Source organism: Acinonyx jubatus, chromosome B2 (genome assembly GCF_027475565.1).
Source record: "Acinonyx jubatus isolate Ajub_Pintada_27869175 chromosome B2, VMU_Ajub_asm_v1.0, whole genome shotgun sequence".
In the NCBI taxonomy this organism is placed as follows: Eukaryota; Metazoa; Chordata; class Mammalia; order Carnivora; family Felidae; genus Acinonyx; species Acinonyx jubatus.
Window position 1 is genome coordinate 140,777,591 of NC_069385.1, and position 26,723 is coordinate 140,804,313.

Consider the following 26,723-nt stretch of genomic DNA (forward strand, 5'->3'; position numbering starts at 1 on the left):
AAAAACCAGCAAAACTGGTTTCTATAATATGCTAAGAAGTCTTGGAGCATTGAAGACTTGTCTTGCCTCTACAAAAGCCTCATTGTTCCTTCTCGTCCTTTGCCCCTCTGCCTTTAAAAATAATTTGATATCAGAACAGAATACATATTTACCCCTGATGACTGTCGGCCACACCATAATTGTGCTTTATTTATATTTGGCAGGTTAAGGCGGACTTCCCATAAACAGCAGCGTCTTTTGGGCCGAAGGGTTCAGCTTACAGCCGTGATTCTGACACCCGTTGGACTTTAGAATCAGCTGGGTAGCGTTTAAGAACCCTGCCACACAGACCATACCCATCCACCTAAATCAGTATCTCAAGGGTGGGGACCCAGGCATCAGACTTCTGAAAATTTCCTAGTCCGTTCCCAGTTTGAAAAGCGGGACTTGTGACAAGGACTGTAACCAGGAGCAGATACCGCAGGCGAGAAGGTGGTCCCCCAAATGACAGAGGCAATCAGAACGAGAAATCTGTAGTTGAAATTGCAGCTTGCTTGCAACTTAAATCACCTCCTCTTTGGGTGACTTTCTCATCTTCCAAAGAACCCATTTCTCTCTGCATCCTCTGTATTTCATTGTAATACACTTGCTGATTTTTTTAGCAGCTGGCAAAGTGACAGGGGGTCCGGGTCAGCATCGGGCTTTCCCAGTGGCTCTGCTTTGATGCATTTAGCAGGTTGATTCGAACCCCCTTTGGAAACTTTTGACCCCCAGAAGCATCTGCTATCTAAGCCACCGTCCTTTTTAGACCTTTTCCCACCTTTCTGCCATCAGATAGTGTTTTGTCCACAGCAGTGGTTAACTCTGCCACCTAGAAGCCCCATGATTTTATTAACTGACCCCCTGCTGCACAAGTTTCCTTGAAGGGAGCCATAGTCGGCTAAAAAGGGAGATAAGGATGGAGTACAAAACTTTCTAAGCATCCTGCTTTCCCTGAAGACAGGGCACAGCTCGTAATAAAGTAAGTGTTCTTTCGTGGTGGCCCTGGGGCAAGGGTGTCCCAAACACTTTTGACCAGGGTGCCATTTGCTCATAAACCATGTGGTAATAGGGTGGGGACAGAAAGAAATTCTCTCATCCCTTTTACGACTCCAGTCAGCTCTAGAACCAAACCCTTAGGAGCCCAAGGGAAGAGCTCACGAAGGATCCGAAGGATCTGGTGGGGAAGCATGTGCCTTAGCCACACCTCAAGTTGAACAGTTGAAGGAGCTGGGGAGGGAGCTTTGTGTTTGGCTACAAAGTCACAAATCAAGAGACCCTGGATATTAAATTTTTGCTTAGGATCCTACGATGTTTTTTTTTTTTTTTAATTTTTTTTTTTTGAATGTTTATTTTTGAGAGGGAGAGAGAGCACGTGAGTGGGGAAGGGACAGAGAAAGAGAGACAGAGGATCTGAAGCGGGCTCTGTGCTAACAGCAGACAGCCCAGCGCGGGGCTTGAACTCACAAACTGCGAGATCATGACCTGAGCCAAGTCAGATGCTTAACTGACTGAGCCACCCAGGCGCCCCCACAATGGTGTTTGGAAGTATATTTCCCTTACCTTGTGTTGGTAACTGTAAATCAAGCCAAATATGTCTGGTAAACTTAACACTTTCCAGGTGCTGGTCACTACACGCTGGGGCATCTTGCTCAAAGCTGGTACACACAAATGAACAAAAGAGGTGAACTTATTGGTGGGTGAGTCTTCAGAGACTCTCAGGGATTCTTCTGGTCTTCTGTTCACTTTGTACGTGTGAGGAAACAGACCCAGGGAGGCTCTGTGTCTCGACCAAAGTTTCTTGCCATTACTCTACAGCCTGCCAGTTTAAAAAAGTGTTTTTAAGTTCTAGTTTGCAAACTGACTAAAAGAACTATATACTAACAGGGTGGAAATAACACTCATTTTAATGTGTCTGTTCCTAGAGTTTATTTTGTTCACTTTTGTAAACCGCTCTGAGAGTATCATCATAAAAAACATTCTCCTAAGTTGGAACTTGATTCTAAGAGTCCTGTCTCTCATGCTCCCTGATTTTTATGAAGTGACTGTCTACACATGCATCCATTTTAGTAAGCCATACAATCAGTGTATGAGTACAAATAGAAATCAGTTTTGTAAAAGTCTGTCAGTCCATTAGTTGAGAAAAGTGCCAACGTAATTACAAGATTCATTAATCATGTTTAATAAAACTATCGGGGCTTTTTCTTTGGATTGGTTAGTTTTAGTTTACAAAGCTAATGTTCTCAGATATGTAAGCTTCAGATGATCTGTAGAGATCTTGAAGTTTTAGTTATCCCACAGATAAGTATTTGTGAGGTTTTTTTGTTTTTGTTTTTTTTACTAAGTAGGTACTTGTTTTGCATTGGTGATGATCAACTGCAAAACAGTTAAATTAACACTGGCCATGGGAATCTCTAGATGGATTCTCAGGTGAGCCCTCACGTGGCGTCCTTTGAGTTTGCTCAGGGTTATTCATCAAGAAAGCAATGCATTTCAGGTTTATGAACTCACTTTGCCCACAGGGGAGCTTTCCAGGTTGAGAACCAGCAGGAGAATCCTATGTATATAGTGGCTTCAGAGATGAAGAGAGTCTCTCCTTCGTAAACCTCCATCCCTTGCCTACGTCTGGAAATAAGTACAGATTAGGGAGGAATTGTTCTCCCAATCGTCATTCAAGTGGAGTAGTTTTTGAGATCCTTATGTCTCTGTTTAGTCGCCCTATTAACAAGTATCTGTTGAGGTAACATCTGATGCCTAGAACCATTCTAAGGTAGATAGGCTAGAGTTGGAAAAGGTAAATGGCTAGGAAAAAACGCGCTTGTGAAAAAAGGACGCAGGCTTTGGAGTGGCCACCTGTCTGTATGCACCACTCATTCGTGTCCCCCGAGAGAGCTCGTGAGCTCCATGTGAGCTTAAGACCCTATTCAGACAAATTGTTGCTTTTCCTGTAATCGTGGAGCTGCTGGATGGAGTCCGGTCCTTGATAAACTTTATAGTTTGTTCTTGGTTTTATTATTAAAGGTTAGCATTATCAACATCCCTTTCCTATATCGCACTAGACCAGCATTTTTTTTCAAAACTCGTTTAAAGAACATTTTCCTTTGTCTGCTTGTTCATTGAATTCAATATCCCAAAGTTTGTATATCTTCAGAGCTATTGTATCACCACTGCTCCATCCTACATTTTTCATAGCGTTTATTCCTAGTGTATTCTTAGGATCTTCTTACATGCATTTGGAAAATGAACACGGTTTCATACACATTCAGTAACAATCTCTGCCATAGGCCTTTCTAGTCTGATTTTTCTTCTTTGCCTCAAAGGTAGTGGCTCATTATAAAGTAGAAAATAGCTGGGGTGCCTGGGTGGTTCAGTAGGTTGAGCGTCCGACTTCGGCTCAGGTCATGATCTCACAGTTGGTGGGTTCGAGCCCCATGTTGGGCTCTGTGCTGACAGCTCAGAGCCTGGAGCCTGCTTCAGATTCTGTGTCTCCCTCTCTCTCTGCCCCTCCTCCACTCATGCTCTGTCTTTCAAAAATAAACATGAAAAAAAGAGACAAGCCAAGACCTTGTCCTGAACCTTCCGTGGGTAAGTCAGAGGCTCCGGAGTCATGATCTCTATCAGAATGCTTGCCCAGGTTAGCCCAACAGGGAGTTAACACCCGATTTCTGTATCAGAACCTGGGGGCTCATAAAATCGCAGGATGTAAGTGGAGGAATTTGACTCCTTTCAAAGAGTGGTAGCTTCTGTTTTGATGGCGGTCTTGCTTTGCCCTTACGTCAAGAGGATGTCGCAGCACCTGGGTGTCTCAGTCCGTTAAGTAGCCGACTCTTGATTTCGGCTCAGGTTATGATCTCACGGCTCATTTGTGAGCTCGAGCCCCGCATGGGGCTCTGCGCTCAGCACGGAGTCCGCTTCAGATCCTCTGTCTCCCTCTCTCTGCCCTTCCCCCACTCGTGCACTATCTCTCTCAAAAAGAAATAAATGTGAAAAAAATAAAATTTAAAAAAAATTAAAGAAAGATCAAGAGGATCCATCTGTGTGTTCTCTACGTTGAGGGGTCTTTAAATCCTAGAACAAGCAGAAGCGGGCCCTACTAGAGCGGGACTCACTGAAGCCAACACAGCCCGTGAGCCTTCCTGCCTACCTACCTGGCCTGGTCTGGCTCCTCTCCGAACCCTCCTCCTGGACCCATTCTGTTTCCTCCACTTGAGAAAGCTCATGGGTGGTCCCTTTTGGAGGTAAATTTCTACTCCTCAGTTTTACGACAGTTGAAGTCTCATCTTAGGGCCAACACGTATCTTATCAGTGTAACCGTATTCACCTGCCTGGGACTCCATTCTATCCTTCAAACTCTGGGAGATTTCTCAACCTCAGGGTCATAGGCCTGTTGGTAAAACCCTCCATGACAAAGGGGCAAAATTTGCTTCTATGTGTAGCTACTGCTTTTTTAATATTCTGTTTCCTGGAAACAGGGCTCTAGGATGCTTCTCTGGAAGTTATTGGGAGAAAAACAATGGAGATAATGGAGGGTCAATCATCTGCCCCAGTCTGGGTGTTTGGGGGTGATTCTCCCACCTCCAGGGCTGCTTAATCCTTTATTTACCTTGTTGAGGGTCACATGAATTGGGGTTCTAAGTCAGATTTTTCACAGTTGTTTTGTTCTTCAGTGATCCCACAAGGAAGAGCCCCAGTGAGAGCCGTGAACTCGCCGGGATTATTGGTGGGGACTCACTGACCCTGGCGACACCAGAGATGAAAACCAAGTATCACTCACACCAGTAGATGAAGAGACTGTTCTCAGTCCTCCAGTTACCAAGATGCTATGTGAAATATGCTTCTGAATAGTCAGTGTATCTGAGGATTGATGTCACTATGTTTACATTAATTTTTTTTCATTAAAACTTTTCATCCTCAGGACTTAAATTTATTTCGTAACTGGTAGTTTGTACCTTTTAATATCCTTCACCTGTACATTGATTTTTTTTTTTTTAGTACAAAGACATTATCATCTTAACAAGTTAAAGGTTTGTTAGAGGACCCACTTTTCTGTAATTAAAATAATCTACAGTTGACCCTGTGCAGGTCAACTCTTATGTGGGGTTTTTTCAATATAGTATGGCACTCTTAAATGTACTTTCTCTTCTTTCTGATTTTCTTGATAACATTTTCTGTTCTATAGCTTACTTTATTGTCACAGTATAGTACATAATACACATGATATACAAAATACGTGCTGATCAACTGTTTACGCCATCATTAAGGCTTCTGGTCAACAGTAGGCTATTGGTAGGTGAAGTTTTGGGGGAGACAGAAGTTAATACGCAATTTTTGACTGTATAACAGGTCAGTGCCCCGCCCATTTTGTTCAGAGGTCAACTGTATATGAAAGTACACAGTAAGCACTGGATAAATTTTAGTTTTCCTTTCTAAAACTTTGGGAGTTACCAAACTACAGGGAATGTGTAGAGAATTGATACTATAGAAACAGCCAATAATTCTAAAATCTGAAGGCTTCCTTCCTTCCTTCCTTCCTTCCTGGCATCCATTCATTCTTTCATTGACCTTTGTCCTTTGCCATTCTCCATGGAGGCCCCCTGCACCCTAGCCCCCAGGAGCCCACCATCTAAGAACTTCTGGCCTAGCTGGCCCCACTCTTCCTACCTTTAACTTCCGGTTCCTCTGATTTCTCATAATTTCTTTGGTGCCTAGGCTCTTATTGTGTTCTTAACATGTGTTTGTTTTGTTTGTATTCTGTTTTCACGAATTTAAAATGAATTACAGACACACTGTATTCTGGCACACCTTCCATCAGTAGAGGGCCCTGCCTTCCTCCACCCTTTATCTTCCTCTTCACTGACACACTTCCCTTGAGGCCTTCTCTATGTATCTGTCAACAGTGGCTGTTTTTGGATACCATACTGCAAATACAGTTCTGACTTGCTTTTTTTTTTTTTCTTACTACATAAAGCCAAAGGTGGACCTCACTGTAGAATACTGTGGCCTCATAATGTTCTGCAGTGTGGGTGTATATAATATAGAATGGTTTACCTAACCATCCCCCTGTTAATGGACAATAGACATTTAGGGTTGTTGCTGTTGTTGTTGTTGTTGTTTTTTTAAGTCCCCCCCCCCCCCCCCGTTAAATATAATGCTATAACAAACATCCTCCTATGTATCTCTCTCTGCATGTTTTTAGTATTTCTCTAGGATGAATTGATTTCCTGAAGTACGGTTGTGGGTCAAAAGGTGTTTACGTGTTTAAAATGTTAATAATATTGCCAGATTACCTCCAGGTGCTTGGTCACATACCCATAATTCTGCCTTGCCAGCTGACTCCTACTTGTTTTTTAAAATCAACTATGTGAAACATTTCAGATACAAAGGATAGAAAGAATAGCATTGTGTGGTGACATCAGTAAATGCAGTTGAAGATTTTTGTTTCCTCCCCAATTGCTTTTTCTCTTTTTTCTCTGTATTCCCTGTTTCTCACATACTTTTCTGTGTATGGCTTGTGTGTGTATACTCATATTATATATGTAGTACCCTAATGCTATTTAATAAGGTCTTAACTGTTTTAAAACTTTATGTAAGGACACCATGTTCATTCTGTGGTGTTTTTTGTTTTTGTTTGTTTTGTTTTGTTTTGCTCAGAATTTGTGTGATTCATCGATGCCAATAACTAGCCTGGTACAATTCTTGTTTATGCTTCCTTGTGCATATGTGCAGGAGTTTGTGGTGCATGCTGAGGGGTTGATGGTTTTCACTAAGTACGGATAAAACTTTTTTCCAGGGGGTTTACAGCCCCAGCCCCCCTGTGCACTAGCAAGATACAACAGTTTTGCATATTTGCAACACCTGGTATTTTCAGACTTTGCAATTTTTTGCCAATCTGATGAGTGTGAAAAGATTATTTATTTTAAATTTACATTTCCCCGATTATATCTGTTACTATTTTGACCATTTAGTGCCCTCTTTTGGGAATTGCCTCTTCTTATCTTCTATTTTGCTCGGGTTATATTCCTTTTTCCTACCAGTTTCTAATCCTGTATCTTTTTTGGATAATAATTCTTAGGAGGCTGTGTGCATCACACATATCTTCTCGTAACCTGTGGCTTGACTTTATTGTGGTCTTCTGATGACCAGAGTCAATTTTAATGCAGTTTTTCACATGTATTATTTATGTGTCTCTTTCTTGTTTAAGAAAAAATCAAAGCCAAATATTTCCTTTGTTTCTTCTCATCACTGTAAAGTTTGGTCCGTTCATTTAGATCTGAAGTTGAATTTTGTGTGTGGTTTGAGGTAGGGATCCACTTTTATTTATTTTTCTTCTCAGATAAACAATTGTCCTGGCACCATTTGTGAAATAGTCATTCTTTGGTATCTACACTTGTGGTGAGCATAGCAGAATGAATGGGGTTGCTGAATCACTGTCTTGTACACCGGAAACTAATGTTGTGGTGTGTGCCAACTGGACTTCAATAAAAAACCAAAAACATAAAACAAACAAAAAACAGTCATCCTTTCCAGCAACCTGCAGTGCTCCATTTGTAATATATGGCATTTCCAGGTACATGTGGAATTGTTTCTGGGTTTCCTGTTCTGTTCTCTGGGTCTATTTGCCTATCCCTTTGCCAGTACACATTTCACTCATTACTGTAGTTTTAGCATACAAGTCTGGATATCTGGTAGGGCAAGTCTGTCGACCTTGTTCTTCTCTTCAAAGTTGTCTTGGCTGTTCTTGGCTCTCTGCACTTACCCCTACTCATTCTTTAGGTATGCTTAAGATTATACCACTTACCTTATGATGATACAGTTCCATTTCTTCCCTTCTCGCTAGTATGCTAGTATGCTAGAATATGCTAGTATTCTGCATTTTACTTATACCTATGTTATAAATTCCACAATATAGTTTACTATTTTTGTTTAGTCATTTGTCTTTTACAGAGATTTAAATATAAGGGGGGAAGAAGTCACATATTTGCCATGTAGTTACCGTTTTTGATACACTTAATTCATTTGTGTAGATCCATATTTCCAGCTGGCATCATTTCCTTCTGTTTGAAGGTCTTCCTTTAATATTTCTTCTATTGTGAGTCCACTGGTTAAAAAAAATTCCTTTAGCTTTTATATTGTGGGAAAAGTCTATTTGCCTTTGGATTTTGAAAGCTATTTTTGCTGGGTATGAAATTCTAGCTTGATAATTTACTTTCTTTCAGTTTTAAAAAGATGCTGCTGTACTGTCTTCTGGCTGTATTATTAAAAATGAGGAATCTCAGTTTTATTTCTCTGCCACGTATTCCTCCACCCACCCCCACTAGCTTTGGAGATTTTTCTATCAGTGATTTTGAGCAATTAGATTGTGATGTGCCTTATTACAGTTTTCTCCAGGTTTTCTTGTGTTTGGGATTCATTGAACTTGTTGAACCTATCAGTTTAAATCACTGATCCCTCCACTTAGCTTTTTTAACATGTGGAATGCAGTCACATTAACTTTTTTAATGTCTTATCAGCTGGTTCTACCATTTGTGTTGGTTTTAGGTCAATTTTGATTGATTGATTTTTCTCCTAATGTCATTATGGTCATATGTTCTTGCTTTCTTGGAAGCCAGGTAATCTTCGGTTGGATGATAGTCATTATTGGGTGCTGGACACTTTTGTATTTCTGTAAATATTCTTCAGTTTTGTTCTGAGAGGCAGTTAAGTTTCTTAGGAAGAGTTTGATCTTTCAGCTCTTGCTTTGTAGGATGGGACCAGAGCAGCATTTATTCTAGGGCTACTTTTGCCTCACCAATACAGCAACAGCCTTCTGAATACTCTACCTGTGCCTCTGAATTATAAAGGCTGCTTTTTGTTTTGGTTTTTATTTATTTATTTTTTTCTAGTTTGTCTGCTAGAAACAATTGAAAGAACAGTGTGCTTACAATTTTATAGTTCTGGGCCTTATGGGAGCGCTAGGCACTCTTTATTTTTTATTTCTTTCAGGCATTTGTTTTTCCTGGCCTTGGGTAGTTTCCTCACATCCATACACTGTATTCTGCCAAATTCTCAAGAGGGAGCTTCTGAAGACTTCCAAGATTCTGTCTCTGACCAGTTCTCTCCTTTCAGTGCTCTGTCCAAGTTTAAGCTACTTCGACCTCCGTGGACTCTCCGCTTCATCTCCTCAACTCAAGGAATTTTTGGCCTCCACCCAGGTTCCTCCTGACTTTGTTACGACCCAAAAACTCCCAACTCTCATATACAGGAATTTAACTTGACCACTAAATGAAAGTTGAGTGAATGGGAAAGTAGCACCCTTTGATCTTCGAGTCAGTTGTACAAGTATTGGATATTCCTGACATGACACAAGGCTACCAGATGTCTGCTTTCTGTTCTTTGCAATACTTAAAGTAACACTTCACTACGTTAAGAGGAAGTTCTTCATTTAGTTCTTAGGTTCATAAATCTTTCAAAAGTGCTCTTACTTCTTGGCGTCCATTTGTCATGCTCCTGTATGGGGACAGTTTGTGAAACTATGTCCACTCAGGACCAAGTGTCCTGTCCTTTAGAGCCATGGTAGTCATTAAACGCATGCTGTTTTCCTGAGATTTAAGATGCTTGCACTGTGCTGCAAGCCATTTTACCAACTACATTCTGAAGTCATTCTCTGTGAACTCACTGGTTGAGATTCAGAATAGTTGCTCTGATGTTTCTACAAGAACTCAACGGGAGAAAGTTTGCCGAGAGATTTTTTTGGTACAAGTCATGAAGAAATTAAATTAATATTATCTAAAACTGTTGTGTCAAACCCATAGTAAGAATTTGTTTACAGCTCTTCATTAAACCTATAAGTTATCTCTTTAGCTATAAATCGTTGAGGACGTAAAAAGGAGTATCTTTGTGTGTTTAATTGTCATTGTTTTCTATGGATGGGATGAGGTTCAGCTATTCAAATGGACAGCTCAAATTTGCTTGTATTTTTAGTACCTCTTTTTAGTCCTTAAGTATAACACCAAGCAGGACAGAGACATAATTCCATTATCCAAAAACATGATTGGCTTATTTCATAAAATCTCAGTATTTGGTGTGAGCAATGTAAGTATCCTTTAATAAAAACATAAATTGTAGGAGGATAATGGTTTATTGCATGAGTCCACACACTGTGACCCATGGGCCAGATCTGGCCCCCGGCTTATTCTGTAAATAAGTTTTATTGGAATACAGCAAAACCCATTTATTTACGCATGATGGCTGCTTTCCTGCCACAGAAGTGTTAAAGAACTCAAACAGGGCCGTGTCCGACGAGGTCTAAAATATTTACTACCTGGCCTTTTGCAGAAAACGTCAACTCCTGGTGTATTCCTTTGGTACTGAAGCGAGGTAAAATCCTAAGACCAAAAATGAGGAGTTGATAAGGAACATCAAGATAAACCTAATAGTACTCCATGTAGAGTGTAGACCTGAAAGGGAATAATTAAGCTTGAGCATTGTGTGGGGGATTCAAAACCTTTTGCCCTCTCCATTTGAGAGACCACAATGGTTATTATAGAAAAGGGCATCCCAACATTTTTTATTATTAAAAATCTTGCTTATTTCCTCTTATTTCATTTGCATGACATTAAATCTGTGTCATTTATTAACCAGGCCCTTCTCTTGGGCTTCTTATTCATTTACTCTTAATTTGGTATAGATACAGAATTAATCTGTAAAAGGTTTTTAGGGATTTTTGCCTTTTAAGATCAGTATTCAATTATTGGGGTAGAGACTTGGGTAGGAAGGGTATTAGGGCTCCTGCTCCTCTATGCAAAAGAAACCAGTGCCTTTGTGATGGAAGTGCCTGGCACCATGCCTTACATATAGTGAGTAGTCGGTATCATGTGCTGATGAATGAGAATTAAATACACAGACACATCTGGTTCAGAAAGGCAGATTGTCGGGGCGCCTGAGTGACTCAGTTGGTTAAGTACCGACTGTGGCTCAGGTCATGATCTCACGGTTCGTGGGCTTGAGTCCCACATCGGGCTCTGTGCTGATAGCTGGGAGCCTGGAGCCTGCTTCGGATTCTGTGTCTCCCTCGCTCTCTGCCCCTCCCCTGCTCAAACTCCGTCTCTGTCTCTCAAAAATAAACATTAAAAAAAAAAGTATATATATATATATAAAGAAAGGCAGGTCATCAAACATAGTTTTCTCCTTTCCCTTGAAACCCTATGAAAATAATAGTAAACAGTTTGTCATTGTTGTTTTTCATTATTCACAATGAGAGTGGGGCTTTTAGCAGACCAGATCATTGGGCAGATCCCTGGAAAGCAGGGAAAGGATTGAGGAGTAGCGGTCAGTAAAGTAGTACAGGAAGCTATGGCAGAGAGAGCGTGGGTCTGCCTTGGAGAGCCTCAGGAGTCACAAAAGCAGAGGCAAAAAGGATGTTCCCATGAAGGACTTCCTTTAAGTAGGAAAAGAGGACAATGGAGAAAATAAACAGGAAACAAAAGAAAACTTCAAAAGAAGCAATTAGTGGTGAAGGAGAGGCGCTCCTAGTCATAAAGAACAAGATGCTATAAAAAGGGATTGATCAGAGAGCAAAAGCAAAACAAATACTCTTGGAAATGAAAAATCTAGTTGCCCAAACTGAAACAAAACAAAACAAAACAAAAAAACCAAAACTTAGTGAATGAAAGTTAGATTTGATGTAAGGATGACAGAAAATAGGAGCTTTAGAGGATCCCTCTAAGAGGAATAGGAATTCCCAGAAAATGAGAGAAAACGAGAGGGGATGATTTACAACATAAATATTTCTTCTAGCTCAAGGCCAAGCCGGTAGCTTCTAGGAGCCCAGGAGTCCCTCACACCATGAGTGAGAAAAGTTGCACACCTGAACAGATGTTACGAAATTTTACGATAAATGGAAGACAGGCCAGGCATCTCTCAGAGAGGTTAGAAACCCAGTAGTTCCAAGGGAATGAGGATCAATGGCCACAGGTCTCTCACCATCAACACTGGATATAAAAAGCACTAGAACAGTGGCTTCTGAGTGCTGAGGGCAACCCATGTTCAGCCTGAAATTCTTTGCTTACCCAGCCTATCGAGTGTGAGGATGAAATACACATTTCAGATATACAGGGACTCAAACGTTCCCTTCCATACTACTCTTCGGATGTGTCCCAGGAAAGCAGTCAACTAGCATTGGGCTCGGGAAACTGACTCTGTCTCAGGCAACAGAAGGCAACCCCAGCTGACTTAAGCAGCGAAGGAATTTATGGAAGGATATTGAGGATTAGAGAACCAGGCTCGGAGGACAGGCAGGAACCAGCAAGGACCAGCAGACAGAGCCACAGCCAAAATGTCAATCCACAGAACGAATCCAGTGGAATCACAAATCTAGTGATTTCTTCCGGGCTCCAGCAGCCATCGCCAGCCGGCCCGCTGCTCTGCCAGAGCCCCTCCGGGTTCTGGGTCTGGAGTGGCTGCGTGTGTCTGTCCTCCCGCTGAGGTAGCAGGACTGGTCCAAGCTCTGGGGAAGCTGGGAAAGAGCACAGGGAGTCCTCTACTTCCATGATAGAAGGGCAGCTATGCCTCCCACATAGACTGATCAAGTGGGGAGTTTCCTAAGCCTGGGTGGGAAGGTTCAGAGGCTGGGCAGTCAAATAAAGGGACAGATGTCCCCTTCAGGCTTCCACACTGTTCAGTGAGTGGAAAATCACAGAATGACAGCTTTGCAACAGGCGCACAGAACTGTCCGTCTAGGGTCTAGACAGCAGGAGGTCCAAGTGTTTCAGGCAGGAGAAATAGTGGGGACTTGATAGAATGGGTAATACAATGGAGAAAAAGATGTGACGGATATGAAAAGGTGAGGTAATCTTTGGTTGGATGATAGTCATCGCTGGGGGGCTGGACATTTTCATCCAGAAATAGCTGTGCAAGCTTATTCCTTACAGATGCAGAGGTGACCACCAGGAGAAAGAATAAAATTGATTCCCCTGGGGAGGTAGCCATTATAAGCTGCCTGAACTAGTGGGTTTTTAAAAATCATGTGCATTAATTTCTTTTTAAATTGTCTTAAAGTATTCTGTTTTGTTTTGTTTTGTTTTCTAAGTAGGCTCCATGCCCAACTTGGGGCTTGCACTCATGACCCTGAGATCAAAAGTCGCATGCTCTACCAACTGAGCCAGCCAAGCACCCTGTCTCAAATTCTTCTTTTTTTTTTTTTCTTTTAATGTTTATTTATTTTGAGAGAGTGACAGTGTGACTGGAAGAAGGGCAGAGAGAGGGAGAGAGAGAATCCCTAGCAGGCTCCACACTGTCAGCACAGACCCTGGTGTGGGGCTCGAACTCATGAAACCATGAGATCATGATCTGATTGGAGATCAAGAGTCAGACGCTTAACCGACTGAACCACCCAGGCGTCCCTCAAATTATTCGTAGAAACAAAACAAATGTCTGTAGAAAGGGAAGCAATCACCAGTTCATCAGTAAATGGCTTTGATTCCAGAAGTTCTGCCCTTTAGAAACATTCGTATGTATGTGCTTAGATTCCCAGACCAGTCTGCAAACACAAATTATAGTGAAGATATCCTAGATCTGTAGCTTAAAAATAAATAAAAAAAAAATGGCCAAGTTTGGGGGCATTCTAGGTACCCAGTGATGGGGAAATTTAGCTGGGGCAGGGAGGCATGGGAAGGAGCACGTCTGAGAGAAGAGAGACTACTCTCCACTGGTGGTGGCTGGGATGCGGGATTTAAGGGGAAATCTTCACCAAGATAAAATGCACTCTTCTTGTTTCCACACGCCTCCATCTGCGTTTCTGTTCAGTTCCCCAGTTCCTGGGAGACAATTCACTTTCTGATCAGGCTTTCTCACCTAATAGCTCATAGAGACGCTGCTCCTGTCAATTCTGAACTTGACCTGGCTGAGGAAAGCCGGGGAGGACCTTAGAGCTCTTCATCCCGGGTAACTTCATCTCAAGGAAAAGGGGACACTGAGTGTGGTTTATAACCACATGGCACGGAAGGGACTGTGATGTGGCCCCTTCTTCACCCTCTGCACCCAAGCCCCTCCCTACTCACCAGCACCTCTGAACCAGAGTTCTGGTTCAGCCCCTCCCAAGTCCCTGTGCTTATGCTTATGCCTGAACAGCCTTCTGGAGATCCTGACACCCAGACCTTTCTCTGCAGGACAGAGCCCCTTGCCTTCCAGGATGTGGCTCAAACACCGCCAGCTCTTTCCACCCTCTCCAGACCTCCACCATCTTCTCCATCCAGCCCCTGTTCCTGCCCCCAGCCATGGGCTCATTGTGGCATTCTTCATGCATTTCCCATTATTTGCCTGGAGCCTCTCTTATAGCAGGGACCACCATGTTGCCTTTATAATCACCTGCCTGTGCAGGGCTGGGTACACAGCAGGCACTTAATAAATATTTAATGAATTTTAAAATGGTTAGCCATATTGTGTAAGTATGTAGTCACGGCTGGAAACTGGGAATTCCTTTCTTGAAATCCTCCTGCCCTAACCTACTGACCTAAGGATGGCCAGAACCCAAGTGTGATTCATCTGTGGTCTGGTGTCAAACTAGAGATTCTCTCCATTGGATCATTCCGCTAAGGAGCTTAACCTGGCCCTCATATCTTTTTAGCCTCCATATTTACTTCTCTTCGTCCTCTGCTTGAAACGTCCTGCCTCGTCTTTGGCCATGAAACAAAACGTATCATGGATCTGGTTCTTTCCTTTGCCCAGGTCTCTTATTAACGGGGGTAAAGGGAGTTTATTTTAGGGTTCAGTTTGTGAACGACAGCAGGCCGTGCCTTTTTCTTGATTTAATTCTTTTCCTGTGGCTCAGCCAAATGTTAGATAAGAACACCACTTCCCTCCCCGCCGTGAGGGGGGATGCCCTTCTGTTAGTATGGCCCATTTCTGCTTTGAACTCATACCCATGCCTACTGAATGGTACAGAAGATTTTTAACAGTCTAAAAACCAAACCAGCAGGCTTCTTTTGTTTAACCTCCAATGGAAATTGTTGTCTTGTGATGCAAGGAACCCATGATCACTTTTAAATGATTTAGAAAGAGGAAAATAAAATCACTGTAATCTTACCACCCAAAGATTAATACTCTTAAACGATTTAGTGTATAGCCTTAGATATCGTTTCTTCCTATGTGTATAATTTCCCTACAAAAATAACATTTTACATTCACACCTACTTTCCTTTTAAACTTACATATATAGATGCATATCATTAATTGCACAACCTTCCATTATATAAATGTACAATAACTTACTGAACTTTTCTTCTGATTGGGCATTTATGTTGGACATAGGTGGAAAAATATAAATATTCAAGAAAACAGCTGTGCTGTTTTAAATAGACAAATCCTAGAAACAACATCAATGTTCTCAGAATATACTCCAAAGAATAGAATTGCTAGGTATAACTTTAGTATGTATGAAGACACATTGCCTTCGGGGCGCCTGGGTGGCTCGTTTGAGCGTCCAACTTCGGCTCAAGTCATGGTCTCAAGGTTCGTGAGTTCGAGCCCCACATTGGACTCTGTGCTGACAGCTCGGAGCCTGGAGCCTGTTCAGATTCTGTGTCTCCCTCTCTGTCTGCCCCTTCCCTGCTCACACACTCACTCTCTCTCTCTCTCTCTCTCTCAAACATTAAAAAATTTAAAAAAAAAAGACACGTTGCTTTGTCAAATAAATCTTACAAACTATAAACAGGAATCATTACCCCATATTTAATTTTACTTCTCAGAGATAACCTCCATTAACATTTGATGTGGATCTTCCTCTATGGATACATGGAAAATTTTAGAGCGAAGTCTATATTTTATAGTTTTTTTACCCTTATAAAATCTTCAGATGTGTCCTTCTGCAACTTTAATTTTTCCCCCATATGTTTCTTGAAAATCTTCCCAAATAGGTAGCAATTAGTCTCCAGCATATGTATGCGTATGCATGCACACATATGTGTGTGTGTATATATATGTACATTCCACATACATACATACAAACCTTACAGGTTTGTGATGTCAGAGCTTTGTGCCTTACCTGCCAAGAGACTTTGGGAATTTATTCCTTGGTTCATTCAAAATAAATAAGTGAATTTGTCTGAGTGCATGCCGTGTGCAAGGCTGCTTGAGACCTGAGCTCATGGTCCAGGGAGGAAGCCTGGAGCATACACGTGCGTTGTGATGGCAGTCAGGCCGCGGTAGCCCAGAAGTTGCTATGGCAACAGGAGGGCCATTTCCATCAGTCCAGGGAGGTCGTGGGCTCAAATCCTGGTATCTATGACTCACTAAGGTAAACCCTTACCTTCTCTGCCTCAGTGCAAGGTGGGCATAGTGATACCCACCCCACAGTGCCATCATGAATGCTTACAGTAGAAGAGTGCTGACTATCCATTAGCAGGTATTTGGTTAAGTAAACAAGTTGTGGCATATTAATGAATCCGGCATTATGTAGCTATGAAAAATAAGGTCATCCTGTGTTAATAAATGCATCATTGGTGTACAGTTTTTTGTAAAGTGCAATGGTCTCTGTATACATACTTATATTCACATAGATTGTCTAAAAGGAGATCAAAGGAACTTAATAGTCTTGCCTTTGAGGAAGGGGATGGGATCAGGAGTGGGAGAAAGAGTTGCTTTCCTCATAGACACATTTGTGCTGTTTGAATTTCCATATTCCTTTTATTGTGTAAAGGAAAGTTTTTTTAAAGTCATGAATAAAATAACTTGGGGTGCCCGGGTGGCACAATCAATGGTCCAACTCTTGTTTTTTTGTGTCATTTTTTTTAACTATTTATTTTTGAGAGACAAAGTGCGAGCAGGGGAGGGGCAGAGAGAGAGAGGGAGACACAGAATCCGAAGCAGGCTCCAGGCTCTGAGCTGTCAGCACACAGCCTGACGCAGGGCTCGAACCCACAAACAGTGAGATCATGACTTGAGCTGAAGTCGGTCACCCAACCAACTGAGCCACTCAGGCACCCCGACTGTCCAACTCTTGACTTGGGGTTCTCTCTCTCTCTCGATAGATAGATAGATAGATAGATAGATCTGTCCAGACCCCACTCATGATCTTGTGTGCTGTCTCTCTCTCTCTCAAATAAATAAATAAATAAAGCTCTAAATTTATCATAAAGTAAAATGACATCAGTTTAATATAACTTTCAAATATTTTCATGTGGCAGTTTTTCACAATCCTTAAAGTGGTTATAAGCATGGGTTTGGAGTAGGCATATTTACTGACTGCGGGATCTTGGAAAAGTTATTTGAGCATTCTAAACCTCCGTTTTCTCCCGTAGAATGGGAAATAATAATAACAACTACCTTGTAGGGACCTTGTGAAAAGGAGATAACATAATCAAGTGAAAAGTAATTACCATGGTGCATGATACATTATGAGCACTCAAATATCCCTTGACTTCTAGCTAATGCTAGCATGCTAGATCTATCAGGACTCCAGGCTGCAAATAATGGTCACCGAAGTCAGTTTTCTTCTACGAAAAAAGGGAATCTGTTAGTTCATACAAAACGGAAGTCTTGGGTAGACCTGCCTTTGGTCATGGCTATTTCTAGCACCTCACTTGAAGGCATTGGGACTCAGTCTCTCCAGCTCTTTACTTCCATGTTGGCTCAGTTCCCAGGTAGCCCCAGGCTGACTTCCTACTAATAACTCCCAGTGAAAAGAACCCAGTACTTTCCCCATCGTTTCTAACAAAAGTCCCACACTGGCCGATTATCCTGCTTTGATCATAGGCCCATTAGCCAAGGGATACTGGAATACGCTGATTGGTGGGCCCGGGTTACAAGACTCACCTTTGAACCCTCTATGGGAAGGGCCAGCCTAAGATGCTGAGCAGTGTCAGGGTTTTTGCTCATCAGGCTTAGAGACAAAGAAACCACCTGAACTAAGAATTGTGGAGAAGTTTCTTCCCCGAAGGCAAAAATAGGGTCCACAGATGCCAGATGGGCAGAAACTATGGTTGTTCCCCCCCGCCCCAGCCCACTGCTTGGCTGCCTGACAGTTATTACTAATATATATATATATAATTTTTTTAAATTTTTTTTTCAGAAATTTAACATTACAACGTCTTAGTTTGGATTGACGTTCTAAAATTAGCACCTACTTCATTTATAATAAAAGCCACACTTGGTAATACCTCAGAAAGATGCCACGTGGGCGATCTACGTAACCTCTCTCCCGTCCAGCCTTTATTCCTACTTAGGACCAGATGGCTGGGCCTTCCGCTGAGCACCAGATAGATGAGTTGCTTTACTGATAGGGGCCATGTGATCTGAAGATCTCTTTATAAACAGAAGAACTCAACAGTTCAGGGAGATGGTCACACTCATAAGAAACAAAAGTTGAGCTGATGGGAGAGAGATTTCCATCTGTCCTGGTGTGAGCAGAGACCGCCCGTACTGTTTAAAACCTCCCATGTAGTTGTTTGTTTGTTGGTGTGTTTGTTTTTACCAAGCACGTGCGCCTAAATTTGTTAAGGTGATGCTGCTCCATGACGTATCAAATGTTCAGCCAGCTCTTTCCCCAGAGAGATTCCAGTTAGTGTGCCCGTCCTCAGGTCTGCGACCTGTAAGTCCTAAGGACTACTGTGTGTTCATCATCTCAGATCCAGTTCAGCCCCTTCCACTACAGCGCGGAGGAATGCTAACAGGACAGCCTGGCAGCAACGCCCATCTGGAAAAGGAAAATGATGCAGTGATCACCTCTCAAAGCCTGTCACGTCTACTCCGCAGGAATAGCTCGTGTAGCCGATATGACCGCCCCCAATTTCTACCCTCCAGGAGGATTTGCTGGGGCTGCGCTTCTTCCTCAGCTCATTTCTTTTTGGCGTAGATGGATAGGCTTGGTGATCTATCCCCTTAGGGGCTGAGATCTCATAGACTGTGAGGATTCTAGGACTTAAGGATTCTCTGGCAGTAGAAGTGCCCTTAAGATTCAGTAGATTTTCCATCAAGTATTTAGATTGGTTCAACTCTCCAAAGTCACACAACCAGCCTAGTCCTGGTCCTTGAAGTTAGATCTCCGTTTCTTAGCAACAGATCTCTGGGAATTTCCCCAGCCTACAAGCTTACTGCTTTCCATGGGTCTTTGCCTCAAAGCAATTTGGAACAGTAGCCTGGATGGGGGAGGGAAAACTAATATGCCCCCAGGTCCCTGGCCAGTGAGCAATTCTTTATTGTGAATGTTCAGGAAGAGTTTACAGACTTAGGAGCCCAAGAGTTCTGGGTCTCCCATTTGACTCCCTGCTGGGGACCTTAACATGGAAAGAATACAGCGGTGTACCTCTTGGATGGCTTTCTGTGGAGAGGAAAAGCCTCCGTAGCAAAGCTGCTCTCCTCTCTACTTCTAGGTGAGCCTCAAATGGAGCTTGCCTCTATCAGTGGTGACCTCCTGCAGGCCGCAAGAAGTGACCCACCCACCCTGCCGCTCTTCACTGAGGCTTTGATTGGCTAATGCCACTGAGAAGTCTGGGGAAAGACCAGCTGTTGTCCCCAGCATATGACTTGATTCAGAGTTTTGAGTGATGGCCTTAGACCCCATTCTCTCCGTGTCTTCACTCCACCTTCCCCTCTAGAGCCTCTGTTGTCGGGTAGTTTCTGGCTACTGTCAACCTTACTGGGAAGGCACAACCCCTTCTTGCCAGTGGTTCCAGAAAAATTCCTGAGTTGGCCTTTGTTCACCCAGGTTTGGTCATGTGCCATCCGGCCCAGTCACTGTGGGGGAGGGGAGGATGGAACACAAAGATCAGGCAGGCCCAGATCACCTGTGTGCACAGATGTGCCTGTGCTGGCACCGGGAGGGGGGTGCTCCCCAAAGACAATCAGAGGCTTTTACCTAACGAAGAGAGTGTTTGCCAGGCCAACCAAAACAACAGGCCCACACGAGGATTTGACAGAATATTTGGGAGGGGAAGATGAAGTTAAGAAATTTACTGAACGTCGTTCCTAGGCCTTGAGAGTGAACTTCAGCCCAGCATTGCCCAACAGAAAGATAACACGTGGGGCGCCCAGGTGGCTCAGTCGGTTAAGCGTCCGACTTCCGCTCAGGTCATGATCCCAAGGCTCATGGGTTCGAGCCCCGCGTCAGGCTCTGAGCTGACAGCTTGGAGCCTAGAAACTGCTTTGGATTCTGTGTCTCCCTCTCTCTCTGCCCCTCCCCTACTTGCGCTCTGTCTCTCTCTCAAAAATAAATAAACATTAAATTTTAAAAAATAGCATTTTTCAATTATTTTTATTTTGTTACTCAATTAGTTAAAAACAAACATTTAATTTAAAAAAGGAAAGCTAATATGTGCCACAAATGCAAGCCACATAGTAAAAATATATATGAAACAAAACAGGTGAAATAATCATTTTAATACTGTCTGATTTAATAATATTTTAGAAAGCCAAAATATCATTTTGGCGTGTAATCTATATAAAAACAGTTGGTGATGGATTTTGCCCTTTTGGGGGGTGGCACGTTTTCAGAATCCAGTGTGCATTTGACACCTAGAGCACATGTTGATTCAGATGAGCCACACGCGGCTGTGGCCACTGTAGCGACCAGAACGAGATGAACTGATCACTTTCTACAGAGAAGCCAGCAAAGCTCTTACTTCTGTTTCTATGTCGTGAGGAGTTCTGTGAACTTATGCATCTCCTCATTAGGAGGATCTGCCCCAGAAATGAGCCTAGAGACACATGGCCCTGTGGGGTGTCCAGTCGGTACCATTCCTGTCTGGAGACTGTCACACCCAGATGTTGGCACACAATAATTACTTACTTCAGTGATCTGTCTCCTCTCAGACTCTACGCGCTAGGGAGGCAGGGACTCTTAACCTATCTTGCTTTCACCTGCGTGCCCTAAGCCCAGTGCCCAGTCCGTAGACACTAGGTGGATATTTTTGTAGTGAAATTAGATCAAATTAAAAACTTGAAGACCTCCACGCGTCAGGTGTGATGACAGAATTGGAGACAGTAATACCAGGGGCATTTGCAGTATTTGTTATTCCGGTGAATGACCATTTGTAGTCTGTGACTAGTTGTGTTACTGTTCAATCACTCTCGCATTGAATATAAATAGAGAGAGAGAGAGAGAGTGATTGAACACCTACAGAAACCCAGGCTCTGTGCCAAGCACTAGGTATACAAAGATAAGTGGGAAACGGTCCCTGCCTTAAAGGAAATGAGACACAGAGAAGTAAAATAACCCTTATATGCAATAAGTGGAGGATACAAATAAACAGAGTGTTTGCGGGAGCACAAGGAAGGGGGTCCTGCCCAGATTAGAGATGAGATCGGCGGCAAAGTTTTGCAGGGGAAAAGTGAGTTTATGTTCCGCGATGCCTGCTGTCGTCTTAGTGTCTTGCCCCACGCCTGGCACGTATGTTGAATGAATGAATGGATGAATGAGCGAGCAAACGAACGAACGAACAAGGTGGCTCCTGATCCTAATCCTAAAGGACCACTGGCTATGTCCTCCATCTGATGGGTAATCCGTTGCAGGTGAAGAGAGTTGACGTGATAGCCCGGCCCCCGGAGCCAGAACCTGGCTGTGGGGCGGGCCAGGGCCCCACGTGCGGCAGAGCAGAGGCCTGAGAGCTGGCAGGTGCCCGCAGCCCTTGGCAGGGACAGGTCACAGACAGCCCTGCTCCTTGTGATTGCTCACGTGCCCAGTGACCAATGCTTGTGCTTTCACATTGCAGGCCAAGCGAAGGCTGGAGCTGGGAGAAAGCGGTCATCAGTACCTCTCCGATGGCTTAAAAACCCCTAAGGGCAAAGGAAGAGCTGCACTTCGAAGTCCAGATAGTCCAAAAAGTAAGGATGCTCTCATCTCATATTCTCCTTGGTGTGGGCTTCCCACCTTTCAAAGCTTGTGGCCGAGAGGATGCCAAGGTGTGAATAATGCTGGCATGTTGTGTCCTTTTTCATCTCTCTGTTCCTATCTAGAAAATTAAATACAGTGTCTGCAGATGCCCTGCAAAGGGTTTCGAGTCACTTCGGGACCTGAATACTGATTGGGGGGGGGGGGGGGCTCTTTGAATGTGTGTGGTTTCACTTTTCCACTTGGAATACAAGTTCTTTGTATTCTATACAAATTTAAATTCTATACCATTCTATAATCAAATTTAGTTTTAACTTTCCTTAACAGACATGACTTTGGAGAGCAGGCTTAACTGGGGCTAGACAAACCGCGCCAGGGCCGGGGATGTCTGCGCCAGCCTGAATCTCTCTAACTAAGTGGAAGGCAGTGTAAGAATTGACCGACACTAATACACTGCAGCTAGTTTTCCTTTACATCGATTGCTTTTTCTGGGAGAGAGAAAAAAGTAGGTTGAAAACAGCTAAACAGTCCTTTATGTCTTTGGCATTTAACATAGATGCTAAATTAGACTTTGTTCGCTCCTCTCATGGAGTTTATGAATGAGGCAGTCCACAAACGGTGTGTAATGCTCAGCGAAAGCCTTGACCTGGGCACCTGTGAGAGAGTAAACACGATATTGAATAAGGACATTGCATTCAAGAGGGATGGGGCAATTCCACTGAAAGGCAGTTTCAGTATTCTTCACCCACTTGAAGCATTATTTGAAAAAGTGGTGAATAAGTCACACACACACACACACACACACACAGAGGAGTCTGCAAAGCCAGTTAAATTGAGTCTGTCTGAGCCCATCATGTCACACACACACACACACACACACACAGAGGTGTCTGCAAAGCCAGTTAAATTGAGTCTGTCTGAGCCCGTCATGAAACGCTGGGGAGACTTTTCAGCCTGGCCCCATCAGGTTAGGCTCCCCATGTGCTGCTCCCCTGAGGCTATCACGCTTTTTCATTAATTCAACAGATATTGTTGAACACCTACTATGTGTGGGATTCTTCACTAGACCCAGAGAGTAGGGGAAGCCAAAGTAGAAACTCCCAAGAAATTCACAGTAAAACGCTTTATAATCAAACAGGAACTTGTCCTGTCCCTTCCTTTTCTTTTTCTTTTTTTTTTTTTTTAATGTTTATTTATTTTTGAGAGAGAGAGACAGAGTCAGAGTGTAAAACAGAGAAGGGCAGAGAGAGAGGGAGACACAGAATCCGAAGCAGGCTCCAGGCTCTGAGCTGTCAGCCTGGAGCCCGATGCGGGGCTCAAACTTGTGAACCACGAGATCATGACCTGAGCCCAAGTCGGATGCTCAACCGACTGAGCCACCCGGGCGCCCCCTTCCTTTTCTAATAAAGCAATTTCATAGCTTTCTGTAACTTACCAAAACACGACAGCAACAGCTTTGCTTCAACACTAATACTTGGGCTGCAGCGGGAAAGAGGGCTTGCCTACCTGCAAAGAAACCCTTCATTTCTTTACCTCTCCCCCTTCCCTGTCCCCCCACCCCCACCCGCTCGGCTTTTGTTTTTCTTTAAGCTCCAAAATCTCCCTCAGAAAAAACACGGTATGACACATCCCTTGGTCTGCTCACCAAGAAGTTCATTCAGCTACTGAGCCAGTCCCCTGACGGGGTCTTGGATTTGAACAAGGCAGCGGAGGTACTGAAAGTGCAAAAGAGAAGGATCTATGACATCACCAACGTGCTGGAAGGCATCCACCTCATTAAGAAGAAGTCGAAAAACAACGTGCAGTGGATGTGAGTACGAGCCAAGGGCCCTGGTCCCAGGTCTCTCGTCCACGCCCACACTCCATTTCCGCGGTCCCCTTCTCCCCGCCCCTCAAGCAGGTCCTTTGTCAGAAGTTCAGAGCCTCTTTGCACAGAGCCCTTCTCTTTAGATACTTTCAGAGACGAAAAGCTTGATTAGCCTCAAGCCAGGGGATCCTGGGATTCAGTGGGGGGGGTTGGGGGGGGCCTGCAGATGTCAAGTAAGATGCCGTTCATCTGCTGTGGCGATGCCCACGTGTGTGCTCCCGTGGCAAATCTAAAGGCTGCTCACACGTGTCGTTGGCTCGTCTCTAACAGGCGTTTGGAAGTGAACGACGCTGTGTGTTAACACATCCGTGTGTATACACCATTGCCACATTATCCTTAGCCGTGGCTCGACCAGCAGGCCACCTCACTTTCTGAGTAAACTGAGGCAAGACTTAGTTGCCTCGGTTCTTTCTGGAAAGCAGGGATGTTAACACTTGCCACCCACACGTGTGATTACATGTATGATCATGCCGCTCGTGAATTATTAGACGGGGCGCCTGAAGAGCCTCTATTTTAGAAGGAACTTTGAAAGCGTTGTGGGGGGGAACCAACCTCTTAGAGGGTAGCTTTGGAAAAATAGTACCTCAGACACGATAAGATGAGCGGGTAACTTTTTGTACTTTTTTGGAATTTTGTGACGACTCAGTGACCCATTTTGGCCTGTTGGGTAGTGGCCTTTGTTCTCCCATAGAGCACACAGATCCGTTCCCTTAACCTCCTTTTCCTTGTCGGTGGTTGGTATAAGGCCCTCAGAAACTACCTAGGTCTTTTGTGCTTTTCGGATGATATTTTGTTGAATTTTGAACCACTCCTCATCTTTTCTTTCAAATTTTTCTCGCTATGTCTCTCCATCCTTCTTCCCCCTCTCTTTCTCTTTCCCCCCAGGAGGCATGTGGCAGGGAGGAGGCCCTCTTTTCGCCCTTTGAATTGGAGCCTTCTGAAGAAACAGGCCTCCTCTGGAGAAAAGAAACCTGAAAATAGCAGTGTTGGATTTTGGGTTGTTGTGTTTTGTTGTTTTTTTTTCCCCCCCACTTAGTTTCTATGGTGTGAGAGGTGAAGGACGGTGTGGAGAAAAAAAAAATAGGTGTATAAATGCTCTGATTTTAACAATTGGCTAACAAGCAGCGTGACCTGTGTCAAGAGGAGACATTTAGGGCCGCCTGGGTGGCTCAGTCAGTTAAGCGTCCAACTTCAGCTCAGGTCATGATCTCACAGATCATGAGTTTGAACCCTGCGTTGGGCTCTGCACTGACAGCTCAGAGCTGGAGCCTGGTTCGGATTCTGTGTCTCCCTGCCTCTGCTCCTCTCTCTCTCTCTCTCTCTCTCTCTCTCTGTCTCTTTCTCTCAAAACTAAATAAACATTTTAAAAATTTAAAAAAAAAGAGGAGACATTTACTCAAAAGACCATTTCTCCCTTCCACCCCCACCTCTGGTCCCCCCCAGCAGCCATGATGAGTCTGTGTTTCGGTTTCCAGGGGCTGCAGTCTGTCTGAGGACGGGGGCATGCTGGCCCAGTGTCAAGGCCTGTCGAAGGAAGTGACCGAGCTCAGCCAGGAGGAGGAGAAATTAGATGAGCTGATCCAAACCTGCACCCTGGACCTCAAACTGCTAACCGAGGATTCAGAGAATCAAAGATATCCTTTGTGTCACCTGTTCCTTGGGGGTTAACGCCTTCTAGATTACATCGAGAGTTGACAGGCTGACTGTTAGGCACAGGTAGAATTTTACTCTGGTTTCACCCAAGTCCATGTATGTGTGTGTGTGTGTGTGTGTGTGTGTGTGCGTGTGTGTGTGTGCGTGTGTGTGTGTGTAAATCCACTTATCTTGGTTTTAGAACTCAGTATTTATGGAAAGATAGTCACTGGACAGTATCTTCTATCTATTTTGATAGCTGGGTGGTGACTGTGATTTTGGAGTTTTTTCTGTTTTTTTAAGCATGTTATTTATGTGTGGTTGGGACATATGGACACACTCATAGCGTAAGGCAGCACTATTATAAGACATGTAAGGTGTCGGTGTTAATACTAATGACAACACCCAGCAGATTCATCTTTGGCTCCCCAGATTTCTGGTGGGCGTTAGCTGTCATGTTGGGGTTCTCACATTCTATTTTCTTTTCATCAGATATTGGAGCGATTGGAATTTGTTGAATCTGTCTGGGCTACAGCTGAAGGAATAAAGAGAGTAGAGAAAAACCACACTATAACTTCCCATGAGTTAATGCTGATTCATAGCACCAAGATTTCAGAAGTACCCCCACCCCACCCCCCCTGCCCTGCACCGCCCCCGACCCCAAGGCCTGAGACATCTCAATTTATCCATTCATCTACAGACATTAGTCTCTGTAAGTAAAATTTTTTAAAGCCAGTTCTTGTCAACTGGCTGACAATCTGTTGGCCATCATGGGAAAACTTACTGTTCATCATCCCCCCTTCCAGCAAGAAGGGAGAAAGATTACTTCATTATGTTGACAAGAAGATTTTGCAATATTCTCAGTTTCTAGAAGAAGACAAAGCCAATGTTTTAAGACACCCCATCTCTAATCTGCGTTCCCCACTTGTGATCGTTCCACATTACCCTTTATGGCTGATAAGCTTCCCCTTGGAGGGTGTGGGGACATATATTTTCCAATTCAGGCAGTATTTTGCTACTGTGATTGTTCGCTTTCTGTTGACCGAAAGATTCATGTTGTCAGCTGATGATTAGTGACATGGAGAAGAGGTGTGATGATTTGAACCCCCGGTGGTGGCCAGAGTGGGTTTATCAGGAAAGAACGCAGAAAAACTCTAGTGGGGCTGCTTCCTTCACTGTTTAGTCGGGAGCCCCGTGGAGGAAGAGACGGGGTGGTTGTCCGTGATTGACAGCTCTCTGCAACGTGTAGCTTACGGCATGGTCCCCTACATTAGCTTTCTCTGGGGCCATTGTTCCGGAAACTGAAAGCTTCCTTGCGGGGAGCTGCTAACCCAAAAAAGCAAATTCAGGAGGGAGCCACAGCGGAAGTACTTTTAAATTTGTAAGATTAGAAAATGCGTTTGCACA

At 43.6% G+C, this 26,723-nt stretch overlaps 1 protein-coding gene across 3 annotated transcripts in view; it reads left to right on the forward strand.

Annotated features, from left to right (window-relative positions):
- E2F3 (E2F transcription factor 3) overlaps window positions 1-26,723 on the forward strand; it is a 76,851-nt gene that overhangs the window by 41,649 nt on the left and 8,479 nt on the right. For 2 of the 3 annotated variants that reach the window (XM_053223203.1, XM_027040404.2), the window contains exons 2-4: window positions 21,699-21,810; window positions 23,426-23,627; window positions 25,160-25,318. In XM_053223203.1, coding sequence (XP_053079178.1) covers window positions 21,699-21,810; window positions 23,426-23,627; window positions 25,160-25,318 — 473 coding nt within the window. Of the gene's footprint in view, window positions 1-21,698; window positions 21,811-23,407; window positions 23,628-25,159; window positions 25,319-26,723 lie in introns of all 3 variants that reach the window. The other variant, XM_053223202.1, reaches the window with a different exon arrangement.